This window comes from Astatotilapia calliptera, chromosome 19 (assembly GCF_900246225.1).
Source record: "Astatotilapia calliptera chromosome 19, fAstCal1.2, whole genome shotgun sequence".
Lineage (NCBI taxonomy): Eukaryota > Metazoa > Chordata > Actinopteri > Cichliformes > Cichlidae > Astatotilapia > Astatotilapia calliptera.
In genome coordinates, this window is record NC_039320.1 from 5,048,794 (window position 1) to 5,064,609 (window position 15,816).

At 43.4% G+C, this 15,816-nt stretch overlaps 2 protein-coding genes across 2 annotated transcripts in view; one reads left to right on the plus strand and one right to left on the minus strand.

The window, feature by feature from the left end:
* The window catches only part of LOC113011577 (NACHT, LRR and PYD domains-containing protein 12-like), a 382,413-nt gene that overhangs the window by 46,669 nt on the left and 319,928 nt on the right, over positions 1-15,816 (plus strand). The window lies entirely within an intron of this gene.
* LOC113011575 (protein NLRC3-like) overlaps positions 1-15,816 on the minus strand; it is a 46,989-nt gene that overhangs the window by 6,527 nt on the left and 24,646 nt on the right. The window contains exons 8-9 of the mRNA XM_026151120.1: positions 11,367-11,564; positions 9,033-9,206 (exon numbers count right to left, since the gene is read on the minus strand). Coding sequence (XP_026006905.1) covers positions 9,033-9,206; positions 11,367-11,564 — 372 coding nt within the window. The remainder of the gene's footprint in view (positions 1-9,032; positions 9,207-11,366; positions 11,565-15,816) is intronic.

The following is a 15,816-nucleotide window of genomic DNA, read 5'->3' on the forward strand; positions in this document are numbered from 1 at the left end:
AATCGATCCCGTAATTGATTAACTTAGGGACATGGATATTCTAGGTACTTTCAATGAGGAGAAGAGGAACAAGAAAACTAGAACACTTCCTTATGCTGTCTTGTAGAGAACACTCTATGGCATTTATTACAACACAACACATAACAGTCTCATCAGCAACTTCAATAATATGCAGAATGTTAACAACAATTATGAGACAAAAACCCAATATAATCCCCCCTTCAATCAGTCAGTTCAGTTTCCATATTAGTCCATTTATGTCTCTTGTCACAGTTCTACCTCCACCAACCACTCTGGTTTGGTGAGGAAAGGGAAAAAAGTAAATTATGGTGTTGAAGTAAAAAAAGAATAATAATAAAATAAATTCAGAGCTCTGAGAAAAACTTTGTCAATCTACCCGGTAGGGGTGGGGGAAAAAATCGATACTGTGTAGTATCGTGATATTTTGTTTGCTAATAATGTATCGATACAGGGACAGCAGAAATCGATATTTTGTTACAAACAATTTTTTCTCTGAAGTCAACATGCTCTGGAGTCAGAGCATGTTGACTTCAGAGCATGTTGATCCTTTTTCTGAGCAAGAATCCTGACATTCCTTCACTGTCCAAATGTGTTTAACTTTTTTTTTTTGGCAGCAATAAACATGACAGTTTACTTATTTTAATTTAAGACATGTTTAATTTTAATTAAGTTTAAAACTTTTTTATTTAATATAAAATTATATTTTTTAAAAAAATTTACTTTCAAATTCTTCAGTTGCTGAATGGGCTGCATAGTTTTCATAAATTGCATAGTTCAGAATAGCTATAATTGTACCAGATGGTTGCATTCAGTAAAGTTGGACTAGACTGTAATACAAACCATTCAGTTTGTCAACAATAAAACTGACTGAAATGAGAGAAAGACTGAGTGTGAGACTTTGATATTAGATAAAATGAATATTGATAAAGTTTACCTTTATGTGCAGAATTTAACTATCACAAAATATTTTTAAAAATCGCAATAATATCATATCGTGCGTTAAGTATTGTGATAATATCATATCGCGAGTTGTATGGTGATTCCCACCTCTACTACCCGGGTAGTGTGTGTGTGTGAATAAGCCCAGTGCTTATCTGCAAAGATGAGTAAAATCCTCGTTCGCCGTCCTGGGTGGAGCGATAAGTCTCTGGAAAAAACCCCACTGGATTCGCCTTCCAATCGCCGATCGAGTATCCAGCAACTGTGTCTCGCACTATGTCTCAACACAGTAAAAAACAACTGGGAAAAAATAAGGGATGCGTGGTAAGCAAATCCTAATAGTCTATAACTATAAAAACCTTAACACTTAGAAGAAAGGTTTTTATTCTCTTCGGTACTCCATGCGCTCTGTGTGTTCTTCTTCTAGCTTGCTGGCTATCTGCTCCGCTGCAGCTCTTCTTCTTGCCGCATAACGCAGCGCAGGAAACTATAGCGCCATCACTGCCCCCTGTTGGATAGAATTAGTACTGCATACATTAAACATTAAATCACTGGCTTAAGCCGCATGCATCCTTGCATGTGAAACTTTACACTGTTTCAGCAGTCCCGGGCATTAGTTGATCTATGCTGGGTACACTGTCGAGGGTGAAAGCTTGGGTGAAAGCTTGGTCTAACCCAGAGAAAATGGAGTGCATGACTGTCACCAAAGGATTTCCCAACGTTGGATAAGTTAGCTTCTTTGGAGCTGATCTCTCCCTTGATGACCTCCTTAGTCCCACACCCTCTTCAAGATTAGGGACATCTTTAGAGAGATTTGGTTCTCCTTTTCTTTCTTCCTCCACAACTTTCATTTTGTTGCTCACTTCTGTAATCAACGTACGACTATCACCCAAACTGCGTGAGAGATCTTTAGATTGGCTGTCAGCTGAACTGATCTCATGCAGCGGTGACCCCTGAACCTGGTCCTTCTCATCGTCTCCGTTCTGGGTTGTCACTGGCTGGAATTCGTGAGCATCTGGATTCAGAGTAGAGAGCTCTGGACTCAACTCAGATTCAACTGTGTGAAGCTGATCTATCTGTCCCAAGATGTCTTCTGTAGCTGACTTTTCGTGGACTTTTATTCCAGCCAGTCTGTCTGTGACTGCAATCTGGTCGGCTTCTTGGAGTCCATCTTGCAATGCATTGGGCTCGTTACAGGGTAGAGAATGAAGAGAGTAATACTCAACTTCATCTTCAGTGCTCTCCTCATTGCTGGTTTCTGAAGAATCAGTCTCAAATGTGTCAACTGGTGGTGAGTTTGTAGGTTTAGACCGTGACACTGTTACTTTGGGTGCTGTCTCTTCAACAGTGGGTGGGAGAAACCCACAAGGTAAGAGCAGATCTCTGCGTAGCACTCTTTCAGGCCCGTCTGTTCCTTCAGGCACCACCACAAAAACAGGCGAGTCCTGAATCTGTCTGATCACAGTGAACACGGTTCGGCTCCACCGATCAGCGATTTTGTGCTTTCCCCTGATGGCAACATTCCTTAAAAGGACTCTATCTCCCTTGGCAAGGGTGGATTCCCGCACTTTACTATCAAACCTCTGTTTGTTCCGGAAAGCACTCTTTTGACTGTGCTCAATGGCTAACTGGTAGCTTTCTGAGAGACTCTCTCTCAACTTTTTGATATATTCAGAGTGAGAGAAGCTGCTGGATCTTTCAGGGTATAGGCCAAATGCTATGTCGATTGGGAGCCTCGGTTGTCTGCCAAACATCAACTGGTAGGGAGTGAAACCTGTGGTATCATTCCTTGTGCAGTTGTACGCATGTACTAAAGGCTGCACAAAATCTCTCCACCGAACTTTATCTTCTTCCTCCAGCGTCCCTAGCATTTGAAGAAGGGTTCTATTGAACCGCTCGACAGGATTGCCGCGGGGATGGTAGGGCGTGGTCCTCGTCTTTTTTATCCCAAGCAGCGAGCAAAGATCTTTGATCAAGGCAGACTCAAAATCACGACCCTGGTCGCTGTGCAACCTCTCAGGAAATCCATAATGGATTAAAAAATTGCTCCACAAGGCCTTTGCCACAGTCTTTGCTTTTTGATCAGGAGTCGGAACTGCAACTGCGTATTTAGTGAAATGGTCTGTTATGACCAAGATGTTTTTAGTCCCTCTCTCATCTGGTTCCAATGTAAGGTAGTCCATACAGACCAACTGCAAGGGATGATTAGTTTTTATGTTTACCAAAGGAGCACTCCTTTCAACTTGTGCCTTTCTTCTGAGACACCTTTCACATGTCCTGACCTTGTCATTTACATCGATGGTCATGCGGGGCCAATAGAACCGAGCTCAGACTAAGTCCAGAGTCCTATCAACACCCAGATGGCCCACAGCATTGTGGAGCTGGTCAAGGGCAACTTCTCTGTAACTTTGCGGAAGAACGAGCTGATACATGGGTTCCCCTTGAATGATGCGTTTTCGGTATAAGACCTCATCCATTACAACTAACTGATCCATTATTCTTGTTATTAACTGAACTTCTCTGTCTTCGTGCCGTCTTGCCTTGTAGGAGAGACGTTTTCCGGCAAGTACAAGAGTCATTACTCTGCTGACGACTGGATCTGATTTCTGCTCACGTGCCCAATCGGGAAGAGACATTTGCGACAGGGGGCATGACCCAGCTACATCAGTTTGACAGAAATCTGCTGGTATTGCAGAGGTTCCAATAGCCAAACATTCTACTCGTGCAGGCGATGGCACCGCTGCCTCCTCCTCGAGAGTTGAAGAACACTGATGTCTCTCGCATACTGCCTTTACTGCCTCAGTTGGAAAATCGGCCCCTTTGTTGCGGTGTAAGAGCTGTGCAATAAAGCTTTCAATGCGATTTTCCTCATCAGTAGGACTCTGATCAGAGGCATCACAGTCATGTGGATGCGGACGTCTGGAAAGCCCGTCAGCATCTTAGTTGTTCTTCCCAGCTCTATACTGGATGTCAAAATCAAAACTGGAAAGAGCTGCCAACCAACGATGACCTACTGCGTCCAACTTCGCAGAGGTTAAGACATATGTGAGTGGGTTATTGTCTGTCACCACTGTAAATTTTGCTCCATAGAGATAGTCAAAAAACTTCTCGGTGACGGCCCACTTCAGAGACAAGAACTCAAGCTTGTGTGCAGGGTACCTTTGCTCGGACCTGGAGAGGCCCCTACTGGCATAGGCAATGACCCTCAACTTGCTCTCCTGTTCTTGATATAAGGCTGCACCGAGTCCATGGGTGCTTGCATCAGTATGCACAATATAATATTTCTTAGGATCGGCAAACCCAAGAACAGGGGCTGTTGTGAGCTTGTGAATCAATGTCTTAAAAGCGTCTTCACAGGCTGGGGTCCAATTGCCATTAAATGGCTTTTTGAGATCCACACTTGTAGAAACCTTATGGGTTCGGCCAGACAGACTGGATTTTCTCTTTGGTGGGAGGTAACCAGCTGTTAAGTCATTAAGGGGTCTTGCGATCTTGGAATAGTCTTTTATAAACCTCCTATAATATCCAGCGAACCCAAGGAAAGACTTGAGCTCCTTGATGTTAGCTGGTCTTGGCCAGGTAGTGAGGGCAGCTATTTTTGCTGGATCTGTTTTGACCCCTTCTGAGGATATAACATGGCCGAGATATTGGACAGATGTCCTGAAGAACTGGCATTTCTCTGGCGACAACTTTAAACCAAATTCTTTCATCCTGTGGAGGACCTTCAGCAGTCGTTCCTCATGCTCCTCAAGTGTCGCAGAGAAAACGATGACATCATCAAGAAAAACCAAGACTTCACTCAAATTCATGCTACCCATACACTTTTCCATGACTCTCTGAAAGGTACTGGGAGCATTTGTCACTCCTTGGGGCATTCTGTTAAACTCCCAGAATCCCATGGGTGTCACGAAAGCAGTCTTACATTTGTCTTCTTCCTCGACTTCCACTTGATAATAGCCGGATTTCAGATCCAGGATGGAGAACCACTTGGACCCAGTCAAAGCCGAGAAAGATTCCTCAATGTTGGGCAAAGCGTAGGCGTCTTTGATGGTCTTACTGTTCAGTTTGCGATAATCTACGCATAATCTGATGTTGCTATTTCTTTTCTTGACCACAACAATGGGAGAGGCATAGGGGCTCTCTGACTCACGTATGATGTTCGCATCTTGAAGCTCTCTTAAATGTAGTCTGACTGCCTCGTAGTCAGAAGGATGGATGGGTCTGGGCCTTTGTTTAAATGGAGATGGGTCTGAGAGTCGAATTCTGTGCTTAATCTGAGTAGTGTGGCCATAGTCGAGATCATGAAGAGCAAAAACTTCAGGAACTGAGTTTAATTTCTTTGTTATTCTCTCTTTCCACTCCTCAGACAAGCTTGACTCAGCAAAGTCAAAGGTGAGTGTTCCTGTGTCAGACACCGATACAGAGTTGCATGCAGCTGTAGCTGGAACCGACGGATATTGGTCACCTGACAGAGTTTTGACAGTTCTTTCAGTCAAGGATGATACAGCTTTTGGAAGGATGAGTTCTGCAATAACCTGGCCAGCAGGTATTTTAATATCATGTGCTGTGTCATTTTTAACTAGAACCGGGACCTTAAATGATGAACATAAAGGCCGTGTCATTACAGAACTGCAAAACAAGAGCCCACCAGGTAAGGTTGACTCTAGAGGCTCAACCATCAGGGTTGTGTCAGATGTTGTTGTGACCTTCCTTGCATATCCATTCAAGGCCATTTTTTTCCCTGCAGGAACAGTAATGCACTTTTTGCTCTGCAGCTTCACTTTCCCCACTCTGCCATTGTCTTGACGGGTTTTGAACCTGTGATAGAGATGCTTCACCAGTGGAGAGTGATGGATGTTTTTTTCCTGTAAGACATGATTTGGCTGAGCTTTTCCTAAGCCAACTGTTTCATACAAAATATCCAGGGTATTAGTCCCTATCAGCAAGGGCACTTCCATGTTTGTCCTGTGATCAGGAACTACAAGAATAAGCGTGTCAACTTCAGCTGATTTCCCCATGACACTTTCAGGGAAATGGATGGTTGTGGATATGTATCCCAGATAAGGCACTTCCTGACCACCAGCACCTTCAATGTCCAGCAGATCCTGGATGGGAAAGATTTTCTGACTGGAAAGGTTCCTGTCATAAAAGGACTTTGATACTGTAGTTACTTGGGAACCTGAATCAAGTAGACTGTTACACTGACTCCCTTCAATGGAGACTGCTGCAGTACACTTTGGGCCAATAAGCCTTTTTGGAAGACAGTCACAGAGTAATTGGGCTTGGGAATGGCTTTCACATGTGACTTTTTCCTTGTCCTGAAATCTTATGGGACATCCTGGCTCATTCTTGGGTGCAGTCAGTCCCTCCACTGCGACCCGGTCCAGTTTAAATGACCATATTTGGCTTCCCACTCTCTTTGCCTCTCCCTCAACTCCTTGTATTTCTGATCAACCAAGATCTTATTTGGAGGACCTTCACACTCTCTGGCTATATGTCCATCATTACCGCACTTGAAACAGAACCAAGGTTTTGGTCTGGGTTTAGGTGCCATTTGTTGGGCTTGTACTGCAACTGGAGTTATACTAGCGGAGGCATTTAGGGTGGGATTTCTCTTTTCAGCATGTTTTTGTTTCCTTTGCTCTTTCTTTTTGTTAAGTTGCATTTTTAACTCAGTTACCTGCCTCCTCAAATCCTCTGTTTCAGTGATGTATGTCTGAAGTACACTGGTATTCTCATCATGCATGGAAGACATGTCTGGGACCAGCTGCATGTGTACGGATGATTTAGCTTTTACACCCCCTAAATGACGGTTCATTCTATCAAATTTTGCAGCCCTTCTATCTTCTTCAGTCCGTAACTGTAGAAGAAAATCAGAGAAATCAGTAGCTGTATCTGAATTCAGTTCAGACTGCAATGCTAAGATGAGGGACTGATCCCAGCAGCCGCGGCGAAACTGTCTCAGCAAGTGTTTCCCAGTCTCTGAACTCCTCACACCTCCCCTCTGTGCAGCTGTGGTGAGCAACACCTGCAACCGCTGAAGATACTCAGATGCCTTTTCCCCTGTGTTCTGGTGGGTATTCAGAAACCTTGCGAAAATTTCTTCCCCATCCTCAACTAATCCATAAGCTGAGCCAAGAAGCTTGACATATTCACGAGGAGCTGCATGTGGGCCAAGCTGCCTCACCAAGTCAGAAGCTGGGGAGAGTAAGCTCTCAAGAATCTTACGGCGTTGTACATCAAGTGGGAGATTATCTTGAATCATGAGTTCCACATGAAGTGACCGTGTCTCAAAATCTACTTCATTTTGGGGTTTAGGAACTCTTCCTGAAAATGGGCGAAGACCTTTAGAGCCCTGACTTGGAGTGGGAGGGGCATCGCTTTTGATGACATGCTCCACGATTATCTTTTGGACTTCAGGAGGGTTGTACACATCACTGTCTAATGTTAGTTGAGAGACAGGGTGAGTTGGCTTGGAGACCATTCTCTGTCCTTTTACTTTAGAAGCGGTTTCGGCTACAACCTCTTCAATCTCTTTATTCTTTGCAGTCTGTCTACGTAGCAGGGGTGTCCAACTATTATCAGAATCTGGTTCATTTTCTGAGCCCGAACTGTCACTACAGGCACCATCTACACGCCACATAATGTCTGGGTTCGAAACGCTGGGAAGGTACAGAGGGAGGGTGGAAGCCAACTTTATGGCAGTTTCTTCAGATTCAAACTCCACCAGGGCTTTAACACCAGTACCTTGCCCTGTCTGTCTTACTCTAAGAACTTTGTCAACACTGCCAAATTGCATACAAAATTCAGTAATTTGATCATCAGTAGTTTTTGCTGTAATTCCTTCAATGTATACACACTTCTTCATATCAGTACCATATTCCTGTTCTGCATACATTGTGAAAAACGGTAACACTTAATAATCAACAGCTGTGAAATTTTAAACAAAGACTTACAAAAATCAGCTAAATGGAAGTGTTTTCAAACTAATTTTCCATCTACTCCTCCTGGCCTGGCTCGCCAACTTTTGTAATCGATCCCGTAATTGATTAACTTAGGGACATGGATATTCTAGGTACTTTCAATGAGGAGAAGAGGAACAAGAAAACTAGAACACTTCCTTATGCTGTCTTGTAGAGAACACTCTATGGCATTTATTACAACACAACACATAACAGTCTCATCAGCAACTTCAATAATATGCAGAATGTTAACAACAATTATGAGACAAAAACCCAATATAATCCCCCCTTCAATCAGTCAGTTCAGTTTCCATATTAGTCCATTTATGTCTCTTGTCACAGTTCTACCTCCACCAACCACTCTGGTTTGGTGAGGAAAAGGAAAAAAGTAAAATATGGTGTCGAAGTAAAAAAAGAATAATAATAAAATAAATTCAGAGCTCTGAGAAAAACTTTGTCAATCTACCCGGGTAGTGTGTGTGTGTGAATAAGCCCAGTGCTTATCTGCAAAGATGAGTAAAATCCTCGTTCGCCGTCCTGGGTGGAGCGATAAGTCTCTGGAAAAAACCCCACTGGATTCGCCTTCCAATCGCCGATCGAGTATCCAGCAACTGTCTCTCGCACTATGTCTCAACACAGTAAAAAACAACTGGGAAAAAAAAGGGATGCGTGGTAAGCAAATCCTAATAGTCTATAACTATAAAAACCTTAACACTTAGAAGAAAGGTTTTTATTCTCTTCGGTACTCCATGCGCTCTGTGTGTTCTTCTTCTAGCTTGCTGGCTATCTGCTCCGCTGCAGCTCTTCTTCTTGCCGCATAACGCAGCGCAGGAAACTATAGCGCCATCACTGCCCCCTGTTGGATAGAATTAGTACTGCATACATTAAACATTAAATCACTGGCTTGAACAGCAGTGGATAACCTTGAGAGGGTTACATGAACATTGTTCTGCTGCAGTCAATGGACTAAACCAGAGAAGAAGAAAACAGACTTTACCATGAAGATCCTCAGTGTGGATCAGTATAATATCAGCCTGATGTCTGCAGTTTAGTGTCAGCACAACTTTCACATCATATTCATCTCAGCACAACTAAAACATGCTGACTGACCTCAGAGTTTCAAGTCCACATCCTGGACTCTCCAGAAAACCACACAGATGCTTCACTCCTGAATCCAGCAGGTTGTTCAGGCTCAGGTCCAGCTGTCTCAGATGGGAGGGGTTGGACTTCAGTGCTGCTGCCAGATAATCACAGCTGATCTCTGACAAACCACAGTTGATCAATCTGTATAAAGAATGAAAGATGTAAGTTTATTAGACAAAGTGTGAGCTTGAAATCATTCAGTGTTTCATCATCTGTTCAGAGCTGAAGAAGGTTCAGAATGTAGAAGTTTAGAAAATGGAAACTCCAAACAGCTGAAGCCAACAGGAAGCAGCTTCAAACAAACACAACAAGAGAAAAAACTCTGAATGTTTCACATTAAAGTCGTACATTTATCATAAAAACAGGACAAAGACTTGAAAAAGTCGTGTTTTTCCTTCCAGGAACCACAAGGCTTCACTTTTAAAGGTGAAGTGTGAAAGAAATGGACATATTTGAAGTCCAACACCTTTTTCCAGTCACATTATTAAAGCAGACAAACTACAAGCTCATTTTCATTCCTTCAAGTCATCTTCTGACCTGGACTAACAACACTGGTCTCTATGTGCAGCTGGCTGTGAGACCAGTGCTCAGGGAGCGTCTACAAAGTGCAACACTGAAAGAACATCACACACTCATTTGCTTCCAGCACTTTCACACAAACATCTACTGTCATTATTGTCACCAAACTCTGTGGATCCTTTATTGCAAATTCAAATGGGATCAAATGGTCAGACAAAAGAGGGTTATGAGGAAATATGATGAAATGTTGTGTATTAGCAGCAAGTTATTGAATCATTTTCCTCAGAAACCAAACAAAATGATTGACAAACATGTTTTTACAAACTCAGTGTTGGACTTGGATCAGCAGGATAAGCTGATGTTTAAAGGCATTTGAGTCTCGCTGTATGAGAGTCCAGTTATTACTCAATATTTATGGATGATGTTCTTTCAGTGTTGCACTTTGTAGACGCTCCCTGAGCCTCACAGCCAGCTGCACATGGACCAGCTGACATTACCCAGCATTAGAGGCGGGTGTAAAAAAATGGATTTTCCTATTTAAATGGTTTTAATTTGAATAAAGCGATGTTGATTCATTCAATCCTGAATCGTTTTTTAATATAAATGTATTTTGCCAGAATCTCAGGTTAAAGCTCCCAAAAGTATTTCAACAACAAGCAAACAGATAAAACAGTAAATGAGAGCAGCTAAACACACAAAGATGGAAACACAGAGCGTGGATCGTTCACTCGACGGCACGTGCACGGACACGCCATCGGTGCTGAAAGTGGACAGCTCACAGATCCTGAAGCTGCAGGTTTCATCTGTCTCCAACCAAAACTGATTGAACCAGCAGCAGAAGAAGATCCAAACTACGCTTTACGTTTGATGAACATCGTCATGAATTCTCTCTGACTTTGACGTTTACTTCCTGCACAGCTCTCTCTCTCTCACAGTGTACTTCAAGAACAGTTTACCTTCAAAAACCTGTTTCCTGCATTATTCACTGCTTATTACGCACCAGTCTGCTGTTGTGTTCACTGCTGTCGGCCTCCGAAAACAACGCCTCATTTCTGCTGTTCAATACTGAAGAAATTTAAACCTTTTAAAATGATGAAAGATTACAAACTCTCAGCTGTGTCTGTAATCAAACTTCTGTAACTTTGCTTCACTTCAGCAGCATCAGCTCATGTTCACATGTTGATTCATGGTTTGCTTCAGTTTTTGATGGACTGCAGAATATTTTGATGGTTATCTGCTATAAAAAGCCAGAACAGGAAAATCTGCTTCATGTGTTTCTGTTTGATCCTCAGTGACTTTGACACAAAGGCATCTGCTGTGATGATCACACCTCTGATCAAGTCTCACAGTGTCAGCTTTGTTTTTATACATATGGATATGTGCTGATAAATGATCAGAATTATAATATTTCCCACTGTCTGCTGTGTGCCGTGACCTTTGACCTGCTAAAGACAGTCAGCTGTGGATTATTCATTGTTGTGTCTGATACTTAGAACTGTGAGGAAGAACACTACACAGTTAATCAGGGTCCCCTCTGTCTCAATATCAGGAAAGGTGGGCAGGCCGCGTGTGGGCCACAGGCCATACGTTGAGTATCACTGTTTGAAATGTGAACATTGTTCTGCTGCAGTCAATGGACTAAACCAGAGAAGAAGAAAACAGACTTTACCATGAAGATCCTCAGTGTGGATCAGTATAATATCAGCCTGATGTCTGCAGTTTAGTGTCAGCACAACTTTCACATCATATTCATCTCAGCACAACTAAAACATGCTGACTGACCCCAGAGTTTCAAGTCCACATCCTGGACTCTCCAGGAAACCACACAGATGCTTCACTCCTGAATCCTGCAGCTTTTTCTTGTTAGTCAACCACCAGGAGTCATTACTTAGGTCCAGCTGTCTCAGATGGGAGGGGTTGGACTTCAGTGCTGCTGCCAGATAATCACAGCTGATCTCTGACAAACCACAGTCCATCAATCTGTATAAAGAATGAAAGATGTAAGTTTATTAGACAAAGTGTGAGCTTGAAATCATTCAGTGTTTCATCATCTGTTCAGAGCTGAAGAAGGTTCAGAATGTAGAAGTTTAGAAAATGGAAACTCCAAACAGCTGAAGCCAACAGGAAGCAGCTTCAAACAAACACAACAAGAGAAAAAACTCTGAATGTTTCACATTAAAGTCGTACATTTCTCATAAAAACAGGACAAAGACTTGAAAAAGTCGTGTTTTTCCTTCCAGGAACCACATGGCTTCACTTTTAAAGGTGAAGTGTGAAAGAAATGGACATATTTGAAGTCCAACACCTTTTTCCAGTCACATTATTAATGCAGACAAACTACAAGCTCATTTTCATTCCAACAAGTCATCTTCTGACCTGGACTAACAACACTGGTCTCTATGTGCAGCTGGCTGTGAGACCAGTGCTCAGGGAGCGTCTACAAAGTGCAACACTGAAAGAACATCACACACTCATTTGCTTCCAGCACTTTCACACAAACATCTACTGTCATTATTGTCACCAAACTCTGTGGATCCTTTATTGCAAATTCAAATGGGATCAAATGGTCAGACAAAAGAGGCTTATGAGGAAATATGATGAAATGTTTTGTATTAGCAGCAAGTTATTGAATCATTTTCCTCAGAAACCAAACAAAATGATTGACAAACATGTTTTTACAAACTCAGTGTTGGACTTGGATCAGCAGGATAAGCTGATGTTTAAAGGCATTTGAGTCTCGCTGTATGAGAGTCCAGTTATTACTCAATATTATTATTAATACTGACATTACCTGCTGATCCGTCTGCCACTGACTGATGTTCCCCTGGTCCCAGCTCCTATATTTGTTCCACTTTTAACAGTAATACACAAAACTCTGGACTAGGACCTTTCTCTCCCACAGTCAACACAATACCCGTCATAATCACAAACAGAGAGCAACAGAATTATCATAAATCCAGTAACTCCAAAAACATTAATAACCTCCGGCCTCTTCAAAAATATCAACATCCATTCAACTCTATTGTCAAAAATCCACCAGTCTCAGCCAGTATGGCACTTTTAAATGTCGAACAAGTCTTTTATTATTAATGATTTAATTTTAGATAATAAACTTGACTGTTTATTTTTAACTGAAACATGGCTGGGTTCGGATGCACCAGTTGTTCTCACTGAGGCCTCCCCACCAAATTTTAATTTCTCTTTTTCTATTAGAAGTGGTAAGAGAGGTGGTGGGACTGCATCTTTAGCCAACAACACACTCACCACCAAACAAATTTTATTTGATCATTTTACCACTTTTGAATTCCACGCTATTGTTTTCAGCAGCCCTCCAGTTTTATCTGTCACAATTTATAGACCACCTAAAGACAGCGCTGCTTTTATCAAGGAATTCACAGAATTTTTAACAAACATACATTCAAAATATAACATGATAATTTTAACTGGTGATTTTAACCTGCACATAGATAATCCTTCTGACCCTGCAACAAAAGAATTCTTAAACATTCTTCACTGTTTGGATTTTATCCAGCACGTCACGCAGCCGACTCACAACAGAGGACACAATCTGGACCTGGTCATCACCCATGGGCTGTCCACCAGCGTGTCCTCTGTTGTTGACTTGGCTGTCTCTGACCACTACTGTGTGTTTTTTAACATCACCAGTTTTATTCAGCGGGAGACCTCAGTGCGAACTGTGAGGAGGCGCTATCTAACCTCTGAAGTGGCTGCAAATTTTACCAGGGTTTTAGTCGAATGCCCCCCTGTGATTTTACCTGCACCCTGCGATTTGATTTTTAGTTATTTCAACAGCAAACTGAAGAAAAGCCTTGACTCCGTTGCTCCACTCACCACCAAAATGATTAACGTAAAACATGCATCACCCTGGAGAAACGAAGAAGTCAAAAAACTCAAAAGAAATTGCAGGGCAGCAGAAAGGAGATGGAGGAAAAATAATAATACTATCAACCATCAAATATTTTGCGAGCAACTTAAAATGTACAATAATACATTAAGGAAGTCAAGAAATTCATACTTCGCCAAAATAATCAGTATTAACAAAAATAATCCCAAGGTCCTCTTTTCCACCATAGATCATTTATTTAACCCTGATTTTAAAAGCTCCAAAAGAACCCCCACAGACTCGCTCTGTGAGCAGTTTGCAGACCACTTCAGGGGAAAGATCAGCGCCATCAGATCTGATATTTTATCTAATCGTGATATGATTTTAAACACATCTGAGGGCTCGATTGTACCTGAGGAGACACTGGACAGCTTTGTCCTGGTTAATGCTGAGAACCTGCAGAAAGTTTTCTCCACAGTGAGACCCACCACATGTCTTTTAGATCCAATCCCTTCTTCACTCTTTAAAACACTTTATGGATTTTTTGAGGCTGAGCTTTTATGCATGATGAATTGCTCTCTTCAGTTGGGTGTCTTCCCTGCTGCCTTTAAAACGGCGGTGGTGAGGCCCCTTCTGAAGAAGAGCAATTTGGATTGTAATGATTTTAATAACTACAGACCTGTATCCAACTTACCATTTTTAAGTAAAGTCTTAGAAAAACTTGTTTTTACTCAGATTACTGATTTTCTCAATGATAGACAGATCCTGGAGATATTCCAGTCTGGATTTAGGGTGAACCACAGCACAGAGACTGCTCTCCTAAAGGTTTTAAATGATCTTAGATGTAACTGGGACTCCCAAAAGCTCTCAGTCCTGGTGCTACTGGATCTAAGCGCAGCCTTTGATACAGTAGACCACGCTATTCTTTTAAACAGACTGAAACACATGGTGGGCCTCTCTGTGTCACGACCTGCGGGGTCGGCAAGGCACTGATCAGCAATCTCTCTCCCCCTCCCCTGTTTTGCCGGGGCGGAACTCATGGCGGGTTCACGCTCTCGGCCCACGCCCTCCCGGATCATGCACACCTGGGCCTCATCAGACCAGCTGGTATATCAGAAGGAGGAGATCAGCTGTTCAACGCTGGATTGTTGTGAAGACTCCTGTCAGTACACGTCAAGCCCTAGTTTCCCACACTTCCGCCTCAGAAAGTAACCGTTGTCTCTCTGTTCTAGATTCCCCGGACCCGTCCCCGTGTTTACCCGTGTGGAGCGTGTAAGAGGTGGCTGGTCACTACGGAGAGAGGTTGGCGTGAGCGTGTGTGTGATTCCCTTGTTTTCCCTGGAGCCCTGGAACCCGTCCTCGCACATCTTGTATATAGCACTGTCCTCGCACTGACTGTAAATACACTTGGTGAAGATTTTGTGAATAAACTGTCTCTGTTACAACACACTTCGGAGTCCTGCGAGTGGATCCTCAGAGCAACTCGTGACAGTAACAATCCAGCCATATTATGGATCCAGCGGACTCGGCTCTACAACCCACCCCTCCTCCCGAAGTCATGTTGGAGCGACACGAGCAGATGCTACAACACATTAACCAACAGCTGATCGCACTCACTCAGGCTCTCGCTCAGCACGTTCCGCTGCCAGGTCCCGCTATGCCTCCCTCGTCTGCTCCCACACAGCCGCCAGCCCCGGAACACTCCACGCCACCAGCCCCCGCTTCCGCGGAACCCCTGGAACGAGCTCTACCGTCACCGGAGCCATTCGCTGGTGAGTTCCACAAGTGTGCTGGTTTCCTAACGCAGATTACGTTGCAATTTATGCAGCTGCGGTGAACGTATGAGAGTGATGGAGCTAAGATAGCCTTTTTCGTTCAGTTACTCCGCGGTCAAGCCTTGAACTGGGCTCAAGCAGTATTACGGACTAGCCCGGAGATTACCTATGCTGATTTTCTCTCAAAGTTCAAAAGTGTGTTTGAAAGGGGCACCGGAGCTGAGGCAGCGGGCCACCGTTTGCTGAACTTAAAACAAGGAAGACGGAGTATGGCGGACTTCTCTGTGGAGTTTTGGACACTGGCTGAGGAGACGGGATGGGGGCAGCCTGCGCTGATAAGTACCTTATTGAACAATGTTTGTGATGTTCTTAAGGGCGAACTGTTAATGAGGGAGCTGCCCAAGACTCTATCGGAGGTGATCGCCTTATGTGTTAAGGTAGATGAACATTTGAGGGCGCGTCACCGCGCCAGCAACTATGGTTCCCAGAGGCCTCTGGGGCGAGCAGAGTCAGCTTCCGGCGGAAGCGGAAGTAGCGATCGGGAAGCGGACCGCGGCGACGAGCAGGAGCAACCCATGCAGATCGGACGCTCCCAGCTCTCCCCGGAGGAGAG